Source organism: Carettochelys insculpta, chromosome 3 (assembly GCF_033958435.1).
Source record: "Carettochelys insculpta isolate YL-2023 chromosome 3, ASM3395843v1, whole genome shotgun sequence".
Taxonomy (NCBI): domain Eukaryota; kingdom Metazoa; phylum Chordata; order Testudines; family Carettochelyidae; genus Carettochelys; species Carettochelys insculpta.
The window spans coordinates 65,808,922-65,826,759 of record NC_134139.1 but is presented as its reverse complement, the minus strand read 5'-3'; the positions used below and the strand labels follow the sequence as shown (position 1 = coordinate 65,826,759).

At 40.7% G+C, this 17,838-nt stretch overlaps 3 protein-coding genes across 14 annotated transcripts in view; 2 read left to right on the top strand and 1 right to left on the bottom strand.

The window, feature by feature from the left end:
- SCCPDH (saccharopine dehydrogenase (putative)) overlaps positions 1-17,838 on the top strand; it is a 406,234-nt gene that overhangs the window by 205,796 nt on the left and 182,600 nt on the right. The window lies entirely within an intron of this gene.
- TFB2M (transcription factor B2, mitochondrial) lies at positions 4,113-17,777 on the bottom strand. Of its 3 annotated transcripts, none has more exons than XM_074990060.1 (8): positions 17,667-17,777; positions 15,075-15,163; positions 13,759-13,912; positions 13,183-13,331; positions 11,069-11,158; positions 9,562-9,624; positions 8,259-8,410; positions 4,113-4,681 (listed from the first exon to the last, which is right to left on the bottom strand). In XM_074990060.1, the coding sequence occupies exons 2-8, from the start codon at positions 15,141-15,143 to the stop codon at positions 4,495-4,497; spliced, it is 864 nt and encodes a 287-aa protein (XP_074846161.1). In that variant the 5' UTR covers positions 15,144-15,163; positions 17,667-17,777; the 3' UTR covers positions 4,113-4,494. The 3 variants fall into 3 exon arrangements, with proteins under 3 accessions (XP_074846161.1, XP_074846160.1, XP_074846159.1); XM_074990059.1 differs by lacking the exon at positions 17,667-17,777 and adding an exon at positions 17,513-17,644; XM_074990058.1 differs by lacking the exon at positions 17,667-17,777 and adding an exon at positions 17,150-17,591.
- Positions 17,645-17,838, top strand: part of CNST (consortin, connexin sorting protein) — a 104,418-nt gene continuing 104,224 nt past the window's right edge. For 6 of the 10 annotated variants that reach the window (XM_074990044.1, XM_074990046.1, XM_074990050.1 and 3 more), the window contains exon 1: positions 17,693-17,824. The gene's annotated coding sequence lies outside the window, so the exon portion shown is untranslated. Of the gene's footprint in view, positions 17,825-17,838 lie in introns of all 10 variants that reach the window. The other 4 variants (XM_074990042.1, XM_074990054.1, XM_074990053.1 and 1 more) reach the window with 3 other exon arrangements.

Sequence of the window (17,838 nt, the reverse complement as noted above, 5' to 3'; positions counted from 1 at the left end):
GCAGTTTCTGGAAACTTCCCGGCCCAGAGGACCTGTTTGAGAACGGGTGCTCAGAACTTTCATCTGATAATTACCTCATGAATCATGCATGAACTCTGTCTATATAAGTCAGGCTGGTCCTGTCATTCAAGGCCCTTGGGTACTGCAGGCAAGGATTCTGCTGACCCTACATGGGAAAGCGTGGCCAATAGGCATCCGCTAATCCCAAGGCCAGGCGCAAAGCCGAAGAAGAGCTGAATCACAGTCACACCTGTGGCACAGAGCTGAAATCACTGCAGCACCTGCCTCTGGGCGGTGCTGAAACTGAGCTAAATCACTGCCGTGCCTGCCATACCTAGCAGCGCTGGTCATCTCTAACAGGAGCCCGTGCCGTCTTGCGGCCCGAAGCGGCGTCATCGCACCAGCGCACCTCACCGCACACTAGCTCACGCTTGCATCGAGGAGCGGCAAGCAGACCCTTTGGCGAGGCCACCGGGTGGCGAACTGGCCCCCCACTTCGGTGGGGGGTACTGCGTACCCGGCGGCGCAACCAGGGGCCTGCCAACTCCATCGTCGTCGCTCCCGCCTTAACATCGCCCACGTCGCTTCACAACCTACCTGCTACGTCGCTACTGGATTGGACCCACGAGACCCTCTGTGAGGGAGCGGGAGGTTGCTCCTCCATTGTTCACCCTCCCTGACGGGGGAGGGGAGTACCTGGGGGCCTGAGCCCTGAGGCCGGGCCTGAAAGCCCAGGTTGGGATACTATTCTGAATTCTCTAGAAGCACATTTAATTAATAATTTTGTTAATACTTATTAGGTACACATTTCTTTAATAATTAGTATTAATAGTAATCATTAGGTTCCTAGTTATCGTAATAATTGTTTTTGAAATAAGGTGAAGGTTTAACCTCCCTTATCCTTTTTTACCTATTCACCTCTATTAAAATAGCTTGCAGGAGAAGGCATTGCCTCCCTGCCTCCCCTGGTTGTCTATCCTCCCCTAGTGACCTGAGGAAGAGCATGGGCCTCCCAGGTACACTCAGTTGAACCCACAAGGGAGTACCGGGGGGCCCCCCAGAAGAGGGACAGCCCCGACCGGCTCTCGGGTATCAACTCCTTGGGTCGGGCTAGCAACCCGACCCCGCGTGGAGGTGGGGCTTAGCACCCCCACCCCAGCCTTAGAAAGAGACAGCGGGGATTTTTAAAACCCATTAATCCTTGTTCCTAATCCTATCTGACCTTTTTTAACCCCATTCAAATAACCAATTCTTTGCCTTGCAGATATATAAAACAAATTTAAGGACTACAATACAGGAAACACAATGGATACTGTTTTAACTGTAAGTTATGGATATTATTAGTAGTGTTTAGTTAAGTCTGCCCTTTAGCACTGTTACTTATTATAGTTTGATCTTGTTGTGTTGCTCAATAAAATTTTAGTTACTTTGTTGCAATCTTAACCCTTGTCCTGGTCTCGTTGTCTCTGCCAGCCACTTCTCTCCAGGAGGCCTTAGCGTGGACCAGAGCGTGCCGGGGTGGCACCCTGGCACCCTCCTACCTTGGGGTTGCAGCAGGGATCTGGTTAGGGTCCCAGGATCTGTGCACAGGAGGTTTACGCACCTCCTTGTTGAGGGACTCATTTAAATATTTAAATACTGGTCCGCCAAGAGAGTCCCGTCAGTAACTGCAGTGCTTACCGCGTGAAAGCAGATAGGCCTGACTGGCCTGTGGCTACATCATGTGCAGCCAGAGGATTTGGAGCCTCTGAGGCAGCGCCCTTGTGCCAATACTGAGGCATTGGTTCTTGTTCACGTGGAGCTCCCGCCAACTCACGGCAGTTTGACTGCGGAAGGAATGAGTAGATAGCGAATCTGAATGAGGCATCAGGGTTTGGCCAGCGGACGGGCTTTTCGTCGTACTCGGTGCGTGTCTGTGTTATGTGGGGAGATAAAACTCACTCTGGCACAGGGTAACTTTTTTCACAGTTGGAGACAGCCAGTGCCAAAGCACTCAACCCCGGAAGTTGTGGGGCCCAGAGCTGATCTGCCCCACTGGCTGATCTGCGTGACTGGATGTGTCCCTTTGAACTGGCCATTAAGCTCTCCAGGGACTGAGAACTGGCCGGGAGGGAAGAATGTTCCAGCTGGGATATTGCTTCCAGTTCTGGGTCCCCCAGTATAGAAAGGGTGTGGAGCATTGAAGCAGATTCAGTGCAGGGCAATGAAAATGATTAAGGGGCTGGAGCACACGTTGTATGAGGAGAAGCTGAGGGACTTGGGCTTATTTAGTTTGCAGAAAAGAAGAGTGACGTGCGATTCAGTAGCAGCCTTCAATTTCCTGAAAAGGGGCTCTAAAAAGGACGGAGAGAGGCTGTTCTCAGTGGTGACAGGTGGCAGAACAAGGAGCAATGGTTTGAAGTTACAGAGGGAGATGTGTAGATTGCATGTTAGGAAAAAAACTATTTCACCAGCAGGGTGGTAAAGGACTGGAATGTGTCACCAAGAGAGATGGTGGAAGCTCCATCCCTAGAGTTTTTTAAGTCCCAGCTTGACATAGTCCTGCTAGGATGATTTAGTTGGGGTTGATCCTGATTTAGGCAGGGGGCTAAACTAGATAACCTCCTGAGGTCCCTTTCAGCCCTAGGATTTTATGATTCTCTGATAGGGGCATAGAGGGTGTTGAGGGCATTGATGCCCTCTTGGCAGGGTGAGGAGGTTGTGGTGGCAGAAGCAGAGAAAGGTGTTGGCCTATGATTTTACCCACCCTGCCCAATTTGAACCATGGATAACCTACAGAAAACAAAAAATGAAATCGGTGGGTCTCCTTACTAAAAGGTTTGGTATATGCTTTAAAATGTAAGATATTAGAACTAAACACTGAAAGGACCTAGCACATTGTATACTGAATGCCTCAAATATATTACTGAGGAGCTCAAATTTGTACAAGGAGGCATTACTCAACCAAGTTTTAGGCCTATAAAACAGCAGTGATGTAGGGCAGAATTTTCAAAAGCACCTACAAAGAATTACAAACAAACATTTCAACTGATAATCAATGGGGTTTGTGCTTCTAAGTCACTGTGGCATTTTTTAAAATTCATATCTACAATCTCCAAATGCTACATTAGAAACAAAACTCCTTTCAGATAAAAATCAAGAAAAAAATGACAACTATAAATACCATATTAAAGTTAAAGGGGAAGTAGCTGATTAGAATAAAAATGTAGACTGTTGTAAGAAGTTTCACAACATCTATTTGAAACCATTAAAGTTAAAAACTTGAGTTAAAAATTATGCTTTCCCTCAGCAATTGCAAAACAATTATTAGCAATGACTTCTCCAGGAACAGGAACCCCACCCTCTCTCCTGAAGAATCAAGACACACTCCTCCATTAGCAGAGACCAAAGCAGCATAACTTCTTAGCAACTGAGCCAAGCCATGCCCATACTAACAGACATGCTCCTGTCTTGTACTCGGACACCTACAAGATACCTTGATACTTCCCACCATCCCCAACACCAAATGTATGGCATCATTCCAGAGTGGAAAAAAGTGTTGGGTAACAAGGGACAACAGGGGTTGAGAAGAGGCTGTGTCAAAAAGTACTCTTGCTAGGAATAAAATTTTAGTGGGTTGTTTTTATAATATACACACATTTTAACAATTATAACCAAGGGAATAAATTATGGGAGGAGAAAATGGCCATGGTTTATAATATGTTCAAATGTCTGTCAGGGGAAAAAATTATATGCAAACAAGATAGCAAAGGCTGCAGATGGATGGCAGGATATGTAGAAGTGACTAAACATCTGAATTTTGAAATTTCTGTGTTAAAATGTTACTATGAATTTTGTCTCTCCCCCGCCTCACCAGCTTGTATAAACATACACACATACAGAATGTAGTTTAAAACAAGAAACACTAACTTGAGTAGCCACATTATTCTGCTGTTCTCCACTTTCCCATCATTCCTCGCCCCTTTGGTCCTAATTGCTATTGTATCATGTTAATTTTAGAGTAAGTTCCTTAAGCCAGGGAGAAGGTAAATTCCTCTTATCTTTGTAAACAGTATGAACTTTCTGGGGCACAGTGGAACAGTTAATCATAATTATGTATTTTGACACCCAAATCCAAATTGCACAAATATTTAATTTAATACTTTTTGAATATAAAAAATATACAATAGAGTAGCAAAAAAGTTCATTCTTTGCCATATTTCCAAGAGGAACAATAGTTGTCATTATGCTGTCTTCTGCTGCAGAAGACGTAGAGTTTGACTTCAACCCCATGTACACAGAACACCCCTTCACTGCCATACCTACGCTTGGCTTAAACAGTTTTATCCTGCGTAGACAGGCTGTTGCATCTCAAGTGACTTCATCTTCTGATTTGTGCAGGAGGCAACACTTAATCTTCACTGGTGGTCTTCTAAGATTTTGAGAATATTTCTTGTTATTTGCCTCAAAATACAGTCACAAATAATTTGTTTCAAAAACAGAAGGTTTAAGGATTTAGAATTTTAAGTTCCTGGTATTTTCTAAGAATTCATCGTAGAGCCAGCTTTGACTAAATTCTTTAGAGTGTTCCATAGCTTCAAAAAGGCGTCTGTACTCTTCTGGATACACACTGCCTGTTATAATGTTTTCTGATATTTCTAACTGCCTTAATAGTTTACTCCCACTGTCTGGACTCCATGAGCTGAAAACAAGATATAACAAAATAAGTCACATTTTAGCATTTCTTTCTGTTAAAAACAAACCAAAAACAGTAAAATGCAACAACACTGGGCACAATTCATTCTCCCTCAATTTCAGCCTATCAAAAATTCCCTCAAAGTGACACCAATTATTTTCTATGAATGCCCATGACAGTAGCCTCCATCCATAAGATTCAAGAGTTTTATCAAACTTTTCAGATAGACTACTTTCCCTCCACTCACTGTACAACTGAAATAACACAGAGCCTAGGGCATGAATGGATTTACAATTTCAGTGCTTGGAGACAATGAAAGCCATGTTTTTCATGAATGTGAGAGTCTGAAATGAAGAGTTTATTACACGTCCCTTGCATTTTCCCATATTTGAGACGGTCTATTTTCCTTCATCTACGTTCTCCCACTGCTACAAAATTTGTAGAATTTATAAAATATGTCACTGCTATAAAATGTAGGGCAGCTGTGGAGAAGGCCTACAGATATCCTGACAATTTATTTTTAAGGAAAGGGAAAAAAAAATAAGTATTAATCCACAGTAGATGAAAATTAAGTGACCCAAGGTCGGCTACAGATTCCAGTATAAGCAGCTAGTAGAAAGTAAATAGTACCAATTTGGCAAGTCCTTTATATCAGTCTTGCTGAATGAGTTATAGAACTTCATTAACATATTGCTGAGGGGTGGGAGGGAGGGGGGACAAAGAGCTAGTCCACTCATCATAAGATTGACTACAAATCATTGGCAACAAAAGAAAGATAACATTCGTTTATTGGAATAGTTAACCAGAGGCTGGTTCTTCTTAGGGAACATTCAGTTCCCACAAATAGTCACAGAGAGGCAGCTGTGTTCATGTGTGTCTTCAGAAAACAAACCAGCAGTCATGTAGCACTTTAAAAACTACCAAATAATATTAGATGATGAGCTTTCATGGGGCAGATGAAAGTGGGTCTGCCCCACGAATGCTCATCACCTAACAAATTATTTTGTTAGTCTTTAAAGTACTACATGGCTGCTGGTTAGTTTTGTTTCCCACAAACAGAAAGAGGACAATAATCATCACATTACAAGGAGTAAACAGTAACAGTAAGAGTGGACATGGAAGCCTGAATGTCTTGGGAGCGAGGGGCTAAAATATCCACAGGCCAAAAAAAAATTAAAGACATAATTTATAAATCAGACAGTAGAAAACCACTTTAGGGCATTTGGTGTGATCCACTGTACCGTGCAACCTATTTTCATCAGTATTTTATTTAGTCTACTTTTGATAGTGTTATTTTGCACATATTAATACTCACTTTCATGAGGCATACATACACCAAAAATAGAAAGAGCAGCTATTCCAATGAAATTTTCTCTCAGCTAAACCACACATGCATGTGGCATGCCAATGTAATGTGGATAATTTTGTTTTAAAAACTCTGTACACTTTAATTTTTAAAAACCATACCTTATTTAGATCAAAACCCACTTTGACCTAACCCCTGAAAGGCAGATCTATGATTAGAGCCCTGCACACATACAAATTTATACAGCAGAACCCCAAGATGCATGCACTCAAGTTGTGCAAATCTCAGATTAATGTGACTAAGTGGCAGGGAACTGGTTCCTGGCTCTGGGCTGCCTACCACTCAGGGGAGTGAGGAACCTGACCAGGTGTACCAAACTTCAAATTTCCCTTCACCTCCTACTAAGAACTTAGGAGTTGTTACATCATCAACCACAAACTACCAAATTTTGTTTAGCAAAACATCTTATCTTATTCTGTATGTGCTTAACAACAGCCATTTTAGGCAAAAATGCTTTCACAGAAAGTTTATTTCCTGAGTGAGAACACACGAACCAAATTTGACTTGTGGAGAATGGTTATAAGGTTGAACACCACTAACAGTCATTTCTGTGTGAGCTGCCTAAAATTAGTGGTTATTTTGCTCGTCACAGCTTAGCTGTCTTTAGTCTGCACTGTAAAATTGATTATTCTGGTCTGTCAGCTTTCTGCAGTTCAGTTTATGCTAGGTTCCCACTAACACAAAACACTCTACAAACTGGCATCCTACTGCATTCTACATGACACAACTTGATGTATTTCCTCCATAGCAAACCATACCATTAATGATTACAATTATCAGCTATATAGTTTTTAATCATATATAAAGGTAGAGCAGTCCCTGTGTGCTCCCTTGGAGCCCAATATCATGCTATAGGTGTGCTCACATTGATTCACCTGCTCTATAGCAAGAGACTTGCTTTAATAGCAGGGGGCATGGACAAGACCACACACGTTAACAAAAGGACATATCCTCTTTTAATAAGGCTCAGGACAGGAGAAATTCAAACAAACAGTTCATAAGATCACTTCTGAATCCTGCTTCTGTTCCTCCCAGAGCCTGACAGAAAAAAAAAACCTGTCACCCAGTCACTGCAGCCTGCATGGCTTCCACTCCTCTTTCTTTCAGCTCTCTTGATCTTGTTTAAATAGCCCAGCCCTAGGCCAGGACAGGGCCTCCTCAATTACACCTCAGCTGATGGCTCCAGCCTCTCCCTTAGGGAGTAGCACATGCCTTCAAACCATAATATAATATTTTTACCTAATTATTTTTCCCAAATACGTAGCATTATAAATTCAAATTTATATACAAACCCAAAAAATATAATGGGGAAACCAGAACATTTTAAAGAGCATTTAGAGAAACTAAGTCAGACAAAACAAAAAAGCAGTCAATTAGCACTTTAAAGACTAACCAAATAATTTATTGTGTGATTTTTGTTCGTATTTAAAGTGGTAACTGACTTTTTTTTGTTTTGGTACAATGCAGACTAACACAGCTCTCTCTCTGTCACTACTCAAAGTCAGACAAAGAAACTTGTTAGTAAACTGACAAAAAATATTCACATCCAAGAAGATAATGCAATTTATAAAATGTTATAATTTCCACACTATGTTATCTCCTGTTATCTTTCAGAATGAGCACACTAACTCCTCAACTTCTACCATTATGTAGTTTTATTTGTTAAGAAATATGTAGATACAGAACCCTGTAAGCTGTGTGTTTATACAACCACTTAGGGGAGCTTCTAATGCCACATAGCTGATTTGTTTGTTTGTTTATACTGCTGTTTCACATTCCCAAATGGCTTAGGGCACATGTCACCAGTCTACATGTGGATAGAAAAGATTAGCCAGAACATTGGTTGGCAATGCTGATTTTGATGCGCAACTTAATATTCTTATGAATGCTTGCAAACTGCATTTGAGACTTCATTTATGCAACAAAAAAAAACTCTGGCATACATTTAAAAAATAAGCGCACACAGTATGCAAATACTCAGTCTCACAAATGGTTGAGTGATTTTTTTTTTGTTACCTAAGTCTTTATTTCCAATCACATAATATTTTGAGCAATAGTAAGTTTATGAAGCATGTCGCTGTATAGAATTAAACGAATACTAAACTGTACCTGGACTAAAGAATAATCCTTTAAGAATAAAGCAATACTAAGTTGTCCTAAACCCTTCAGTCACTTGACTTGTGGAAAAACTGTTGCATAAATTTTCCATATACTTACTTAAGTCTATCAATTAGTTTAGCTCTCCGTTTAGCAAGACATTGTTTTACCATCAGAAAAAAGGTAGATGAATTGGTGGTTGTCATGCCACCTGTAAATAAATTCTTCCATGGGGTCATTCGTACTAAACATAAATGGTCATTTGGCAGCAGCTGCAACAACAGCAAGAAAGAGTTAATGAAAAATAAGGTAACAGTTAAAATTGCATTGTCTTTGGTACAAATAGTGCATTTCATTTGCATCATAAGAACGTAAGATGGCCATTACTGGGTTAGACCAAAGGTCCATCTAGCCCAGCACCCTGTCCGTCGACAGTGGCCACTGCCAGGTGCCCCATGGGGGCGGACCGAAGACAATGATCAGGCAAATTGTCTCCTGCCATCCATCTCCAGCCTCCATCTCCCTAACTGTATGAAGTGGTCTTAATATATCTTAAAACCAATTAATTTGGTGTGGAGCCATCAGCTGAAGTGTCACCTCATGACCCATGCTATAATCATGGTGACATCTGATGTACATCTATGAAGCTGCCATATATGATATAAACAAAAAATTCAAAAGTAATATTCAGCATAACAAAAAACCAGAGTTCTTTATGGATTTTATTATTAAATTCTTCGATTAAAAAGAGACATCACTGGTTAATATAATGTACTGATAAGTTTTAATACCAAAGTTCTATAAAGATTAAATGAAATGCCCCTTTTAAAAATTAATGCTTTTGTTTCAATTTAAACATTGACCCTGGCATATAAACATTATGCCTGCAGCCCAAATTTTGCATCATGCTAGCACAAGGACATGAATTTGCAACCAAACTATCTTCCATCTTCTAATGAAGAGAGTTAAGTAAAAGTATTAAAACATTAAATGCAAAAGTAGATTTTGATTTTTTAAATTCTGTTTTACCAATGTAAAATGACAGATACCAGTAACAAAATATCTTATTTAAAAGATAAAAAGTGATCCTTAAACCAAGTGCCCCTTCAAACCATCACATTTTATTCTTTCCACTTTTATTCTGTTTGCTACCTTGCTTAATAAAAATATATTAGTTGGGGTCAATTTCCCTTTTGTTTATAATCACAATTCTACTTCCTACTTCTTTTGCACAGAATACATTGGGTCTGAATTTCCAACAATGAAAAGGAGTATTTAAACATAACCCTTTTCAGCTAAACAACAAGAATATTCACAAATTCGCATCAAAAGTTGTAGAGCAATTAAAAAACCCACACAATCTAAATTTTGAGCCTAAGTTGTTTGACAGTCTAAAGTAAGAGACCATAGTTGATGATCTTACCATGCTTCTTGGTATTGAAAATCCCTTGGTTTTTGAATTAGTCAAAAATGAAGACCAAGGTTCCTACGAGAAGGAAAAAAGTTTGGAATACATTGTCACTGCTTCATTATTGTTTTTGTCTTTACCTAAATATTACACTAAGTTAACTCATTTTCAAAACTTGCTCTACCATGAGCTGAATACATTAAAAATAAAAACAATTTTTTAAAAGCAATAAAATGGTCCAGATCACAGAACATGAGCGTGAACCTAACCTCAAGCATGTGAGTAGCCAAATGTACTTCAGTACAACTACGTGAGGGCTTAAAGTCAGGCATCTATTTAAGTAACCTTCCTGAATTAGGCTAAAAGCTGCAAAACTGAAAATAATTCCAGGACTTCCACATTCTTCCCACCTTTTGAAGTATGGCCATTTACAGCCAAAATTATTGATGGATACTGACCTTTGTATTGGGCTTAATTTCTAAAAGAAACCCCAGTATGAATCCCTCATACAGTAAACTCTTATATTCAGCAGTCCCAAGAGGTTGCCAAATACTCAAATATTCTGGGTACTAGAGAGGTATACCTAGCAATGCGTAACACTGAAGAAAAAGAAGATTAGATATTAAACAAAAAAAAGTTTGCAGAGTACTTTATTAACCAACAACAGTAGTATTCTCCATTGTAAATTTATACTGTACTTAATGTATTTATTTCACTGTACTGTACTTACGGAAAATGTAAATGTACTTATGGTTAAAATGCCAATTAGATGAGTGTTTCAGATGATAGAAGGCTGGATATGAAAGAGTTTACTGTACAGATCCATCAACTGACAATTTATCTATGACTGCCTATTATTTGTTCATCTTCAGTGGGGTCCTTCCTGCGAACCCATCTTACTCTCTCATGTCTAGTGTTCAATGCATCTCTCTGCCCATGTGTTCTGCCAAAGTACACATCTGACCATCTCCCATATATTTATCATCATATGGTCATAGCCCCTGTGAGGCAGGTCAAGAATATTTCCATTTTACAGATTGGAAATGAGCCATAAAGATTTGAGTGGCATTAAACAATTCACGGTTTGTAGCAAAGGAAGCAAGTGAAACTATATCTCCTGGGTCCCAATACAAAGCATGGGGAGTTTTTTGTTTGTTTTTCAAAAAGCAGCCTGTCCATAATCGCACATTGCTGGGTTTATTGTTTTAATTTAGATGAGCAATGTTCCAAATTTGAAAACCCTAGTTATAGATCTAAACCAAAAGGGGACATTTCAGTCAGACTTCAGTAAAATAAAAATAAAATTAAAAATAAGATTTCTGCAGTAAGAGTACATTTTATGTCACAAATTCTGAAGACAAAGTTCTAAAGAAAATGTTGACAGTTCATCAACTGTAATGGTACCCTATGAATGTATTTTCAAGACAGAAAACTAAAAATATGTAGCATTTTAGAAAATTTCATTGTTTACTATAAAAAGCATTTAGTTCAATAGACATCACAGGTAGTACAGAATACTCACCATGTGCAGAAGCTGAATTTCACAGGCTGTTTGCCAAAGTACACTTAATGCTTGATAACTCCTTAGCTCTCCAGGTTTTGCAGTCAATACCTGGCAGAAAGATGAAGTTTAAAAATAAGATGACTTCTGTATCTATTTACCGAGAAGTTTTTATAAATGTGACTGTTCTCAAGAGCCAGTAAATTTGCATTTAAACTAAAACTTCCAGCTCCACTTACTTAAGCTCCAGGCCAAACATAATGCACCCGATTAGTTTAGGTATCCCTGTCACAGGAACATGTGAGAAACACTTAGATACCAGAGTAAGACACTTCATTTGGCACGATATTTTAGTATTTAAAATTATATACTTAAACTGCATAAGAACATCTATATTAAGGAAAAAAAAAAAAAAGTCTATGGAAGAGCAAGAAAATTCTCACCCGTTCACTCTACAGCTACAAGAACCCAAAAGATCACCCACATTTGAGGTATGTTACTGCTATTGCATACATTTCATTTTTAGTTTAAAACTAGAACTATTATTAAGAAAGAAGCTCGCACAGCCAAATTGTTAAAACAGCACCAGATAAAGGATTATATGAACGCCAGAAAGGTTTTCTAAGGAACCTTCCTAAACAGACTAGGAATTAGCCTTAATTCATTACTAAGGGACAGATTCCATAAAGGAAAAATACATTTCAGTTATTCATAAACTGAGCAAAGACATAAGTGTTTGCATCTATTATGGAAGATTTTAATTTTTAATTAAGTATACATAAAAACCAACTGGGAATTCTTATGAGTGCTTATGCATCAATTTTCAATACCAAAGATGACGTGAAGGAAGAGTGCTATACCCAATTGGACATAGTCTTGAGCGACATTCCCAAAGATGACAAGATGATTCTCTTGCAGGATTCAATGCCAGGTTCAAAGGAAAAGCTGACGTTCAGCAGACTAGCAGTGGGAAAGTCGGAGGCAGCAACTCCAATGGAGTACTTCTCCTTAGAAAATGTGCAGAACAAGAGCTTATCATAAACATCCTCTTCTGCCAGAAAAACAAATTTAAGACCTCATCCTCAATCGAAGCACTGGCACCTCATATATTAGGTCGTCGTCTGCACGCGGGACTGGTGTGATGTCCTTCTCACTCGTGCAATTACTAACACTTATGACTCCTGGACCCATCATCACCTTAATTCGCTCCATGATGGGGATTATAAAATGATTAATATACTAATATTTATTATATTATATATGACATTATATTTATTATATATATTATTTATTTATTGTTATAATAATTATTAATTATAATATTAATATTAATATTAACAAAAATGATTAACAGCAACGAAGGGTCCTGTGGCACCTTACAAACTAACAGAAAAGTTTTGAGCATGAGCTTTCGTGAGCAGACTCACTTCATCAGTGCTGATGCAGATGATTAAAAGATCTAGAAAATGATCTATGAAGGATGACAACTGCGTTTGTTTAGTTTGGAAAAAAGATCGACAGGGGACATGATGACAGCTTTTAAGTACTTAAAAGGGTGTTACAAGGAGAAGGGAGAAAAATTATTTTCCTTAACCCCTGAGAGTACGACAAGAAGCAATGGGCTTAGTTTGCAACAAGGTATGTTTAGGTTGGATATGAGGAAAATCTCTCAATGTCAGGGCGGTAGAGCACTGAAACAAACTGCGCAGGGATGTTGTAGAATCACCATCATCAGAGATATCTGAGATCAGGTGAGATAAACACTGGTCAGGGATGATCTTGATGGTGCTTGGTCCAGCTATGATTGCAAGATACTGGACTCAATGACTTCTTGAGGTCCATACTAGTTCTAGCACTCCTTGATACTTCGTCTTCAATGCCCCTGCTTCTATTGAGTAAAGAGCACTCTAATTTGTGACACTCATTTCCTTTACAACAAACTGTTATTGCAAACATTCCTTCAGAAGGAGAAGCAAGGAGCAGAGACAAAAAATCTGTCAGAAAAATATCCTTAAGTAAATAAAAAGGAAGAATATTTTTAAAGCAACAGGGGCAAAATGCATCTACCCAGAAAGTTCTAGTATCAGTTTCTCTTTATTAATTAATACAATGAAATCTCTTGTATTTAGACATACCTTGTACTCTTTTTCACTAACAAACATGTTCAGCTCTATTCTTCCATATCTATATATGGAATTGCGTTCATACATGGCAAAGATAAGTTTCCAAAGAATGTTTCTTTCCCTTTTGGGGGGGAGGAATCCAACAATCTTTACAGGAACATCTGTTTTGAAAACGAACAAAGGTACCTTTCAAATTCAAATATGTACGGCACAACCTCCACAACACTAATGTGTAAGTTACGAACACGAGAGCAACTATTATTGTAACCTGAATATATTTACAGATTCTCTTGTTGCTCAGATGAGACTTAAGCATGGCCCATTTTGTCAGAATCTTCATTCAAGGGGTGCAAACAAGACCACCTATCTCATCACACACTGTTTTCCTCTTACTAAGATGACAGGCTACTCTAGTAAAATTGAGGGTTACTTACTGGAAAGGTAGCAATTGTATACAGAGAGAGGTAGATTACTACACACGTACTACACTTGACAGAAAATTAAACAAAACAATACTCTCAAGCACCTGTCAGATTATCTCTGAGGCCTCAATTACAGACACACAACATAGGATGATGTTCAATTTACCTGCTGTCCAAGGAACTGCCAAGATACCCAAATGTTCAAAGAGTTTCTCAGAGTACATAGCAGGAGGTTTCATAGATCCACAACCCAAGGGGTCCAGTCTGAAGAAGTCACAATGAACTACTTCCAATTGTCCATGTAGGCTGTTCTCCAGAGACTGAAGGCAATTGAGAAGTTAAAATTTAAGTTTTCAGTATCAACAATCTGGACACATCCTAAGTATTTTTCCATCCAAAACCAAAAACCTCAGTTATCTTTAAAATAAACAGATTCTGTAAATGCTAGTTAAAAATAACAAAAATTGCTCATAGATCTAGCTATAGAAATGTTGCATGTCAGACAGCTACTTTCATGCAAAGCAGATGTATGTTGACATATTTGACACTTGCTCGACTAGAACTTTAGAATGCACTATTAAATTTGTATAACATTTGATAATTAAAAAATATTTTATTGGCCAATACATCAGAAGAAACAATAGCAATTTGTAAGTATAAATTAAGTCTCTTAATGATTTATAATTGGAGACACACATCTCCTAGAACTGGAAGGGACCTTGGGAAGTCATCTAGTCCAGTCCCCTGCCCTCTTGGCAGGACCAACCACCATCCCTGACATCTATTTGCCCTAATCCCTAAATGGCCTCCTCAAGGATTGAGCTCACAACCCCGGGTTTAGCAGGCCACTGCACAAGCCACTGAGTTATCCCTCCTCCCTGATGAAAAACTACAACTAAAAATGAACACACACAAAAGAGTTCAGTGAGTTGCTCATTCTCAAGCCAAGTCAGTAAGAGTGCTGGAAACAGGCAGGAATCTTGGCTCCCAAACCCTGCCTCTTTGAAACAGGAAAAAAGGCTTCAAAATCTGCAGACTGCCAGGCCCATGCAAGAGCCCAAGAAGTCCACATGCCTGGAACTAGGACAAAAGTTAAATCAGGTAAATAATCACTGAACGCTACTAAGAATATTTGTAGAAGCTTTGAAAGGCCACATGGAAACATCTAGATTAAAACACAAGATCATTTAGGTTATTGTTAGCTACAAATCTTGTATGTCTCTGTTCAAAGGGATGTCAAATTAAAATCCTATAAAAACAGGGAAAACTGACCAGCTATATGAGAAACAGTAAAATAACGTGCTGTTAAATGTGCAAGGTAAATTAAAAGAAAAACGTTTTTCTTACCATCCATAACTTATCTGCATCTTAGCTGTTACTTTTAACGGGTTAAAAAAATTCAAATTTGTGTTATTTTAAGTTAATTTCTTGTTTTTTCATCTCAGTGCAAATTTCAGGCACCGTTACCAAAAAAAAACATACCCGTAAATCTGGAATGAAAGCTCTATCACTCTCCAGAGCTACCACTCGGGCACCCGCATTGAGCAGCATCCGGGTTAAGACTCCAGGGCCTGGAAAAATTATCATAATTTAACTTCATCTTTTAACATTGACTCCAAAGGACATAACTGACATATATTTTTCAGTAAAGAGTAAATAAGCTTAACTATTTGAAAAAAATTAAATATAGAATTATGCCATAAGCCTGCAAAAACTTCTTTAACTTCAGTGAGACCACTCTTGTAAATAACTTTAAGTGTACGTGCAAATGTTTGCAGCTTAAGAGCTTTGGAGAGTAGTCAAACACTCTCCCACATTTGTGGAGTCCTCTACTGTTGTTCTACAATTTTCTCATCAAGATGAGGGTCTAAATGTACCTTCAGTACTGATCTGCACTACTGCTGTTTAGCAGACAAGCATCTCCCTGAGCAGTGACTGAGAACTGTCTGGTTGTAGTGTAAAGAAGTAGGCAGTGTGGATTACTCTGAAACCACAATTACAGGACTTGTGATAAAACCAAATTTTTGAAATAGAAGGTGTGCAGTTCAGTGAAAAAGGCCTCTACACTTAAATGCAACAATTCAGATAACCTAATATACAAAACCAAAATAATTATTTAAGTAAAATTAAATGTGTAGCATTTAAGACATGCAGTAGACACCCCCAAGTTACAGGAGGGTTGCATTTTTTTGGCAACCTCTTGTAACTTAAATTTTGCGCAAGTCAGGCTTGTGGGAGCTGGGAAACTGAGCAGCACCAGTCAGTTTCCTGGCTCCCAGAGAGGTGGGGACCTGGGAATCAGGCAGCAGCCTTGCTCCAGGCTTCCCTCTGCTGGAGGGAGCCAGGAAACTAACTAGCACTGCTCAGTTTCCCAGCTCCCACAAGCCCAGCTGGGGGAGTCAGGGGCTGGAGCTGGCAAAGGAGCCGCGCTCCTGCTAGCCCCCAGAATTCTGACTTGTACTCACGCAAGTTAAGCATGAGTGGAAATCGCTTATATTGGAGATTTACTGTATTCAAAAAATTTTATTTTATTAGATGAACCAGTGAGGGAGCATAACAAATGAGGCACTAGCAATCCCTAGCTTTCCAATATTTCTTCACCAATGGTAATGCAAATAGCCCTATACTTTAGCTACTTTGTAGTGATTTTCATTTGAAATATATAAGGTATGGAACAGGGAACTCTATAGTAAAGTCTTATAAAAAATGGGCTGATAGTTCAGTGACTGAAGACACACAGCCTTGGATATTAGAACATGCAAAGATGCAATATATTATAGAATCATAGAACACTCAAACTTGAAGGGACCATGAGCGGTCACTGAGTCCAGTTCCCTACATTCATGGCAGGACCAAGCACTGTCTAATCGTGGTACTGAATCTGAACTGTGTATCTTTAAGACGAGTACTAATGTAGCCTAATGATTTCATATCACCATGCCCCTTCAAGTACAAGAGCCTAAATCCAGTTTGAAAAAATTGCAGTAAGATTTAAGTTAATGCGCTGACTTTTTGGACTGTGTTCACTGCCAACTTAGCGCTACAATTCTCAAAAAATCTACCATCTCAATCTTTATTCCAAATATTGTTTTATGCCGTTTTATGGAACTTCTTTCACAAATATAAAGTTCATATTTACATATGGATATTTACAAAGTTTTCTTTCATTTCACCTTCAAAAAACCACCAAGCACATCTGGCTCCCTGACACTGCAGCTCTTACCGAGCACCATATGCAGGCAGGGCCCTAGCAATAAGCGTGCTGGAGCGCAGATGACCCCTTTTCAGGCTAACTACTTGATTTTCCCCGCCAGCCGGGGGCTCCGTCCCGAGCTGGTGCCCCGAGGAATGACGAGGACAGCCCTGCCCCATACACTAACACGTTTTTAGGCAGTACTTAGTCAAGCTGCATTTCCTAACTCGCTCCTCAGCCGCCTTTCTCGCTAGAGCAGCGAGGTCCGGCCGCCCCCACTTCCGGCGCACAGGGACGGGGTCTGGCGTGGCCTAAAGGATCTATGCCCGGCGCCGCAGCAAGCAGGACTGGGCCGGACGCTTACCAGGATCGCACTCTAGGACAACGGGCTCGGGGCTATAGACCGGGCCGCGCTCCAGACTCGCGCGCACGGTGCGGGCCAGGTCGGGGCACGCAATGAACCTGCGCAGCGGAGGCGCGGGCCGCGCCTTCTCCTGCACCAGCCGCGCCACCTCAGCCGCCGCCGGGAGCTGGGAGTCCGGGTGCTGCTGCGGCTGCTGCCCCAGGCCGCGTCGGACAGCCCGGTAGCCGGGGAGACCGCACAGCACTGGCCTGAGCGCGGCCCCGACGCCCACCAGCACCGAGCGCTGCAGGCCGTTCCCCGAGGACGGCCATGTGGCCAGCATCCCCGCGCACCGAGTCCGAGCCGCACCCCCACGTGGGTCACCTTCCCCGGCGGTAAACACAGGCAGGACGCAACCGCGGCCCGCAACGTTACTTCCGCTTCCTCCAGCGAGAGGAGGTACGTGGTCCCGCTCTCTCCAGCGTCCTCGCTCTATGGTTTGGGGCTATCAAGTCCCTTCCTCTCTATGGTGTTAGACCTGCGCCGCCGAGAGTCCGCAGCGCCGGCCATGCCCGCCTGGAGCCCTCGGGGGGCCGCCAGGTCGGAGACGGAGGTTCGCCCGCCGGCGCGGAGCCAAAGCCGGGCCCGGCCCTCTGGCACCGCGCGGGCAGAGCGGGGTCACGGGGAAAGGAGGCGGTAGGGGACAGGGT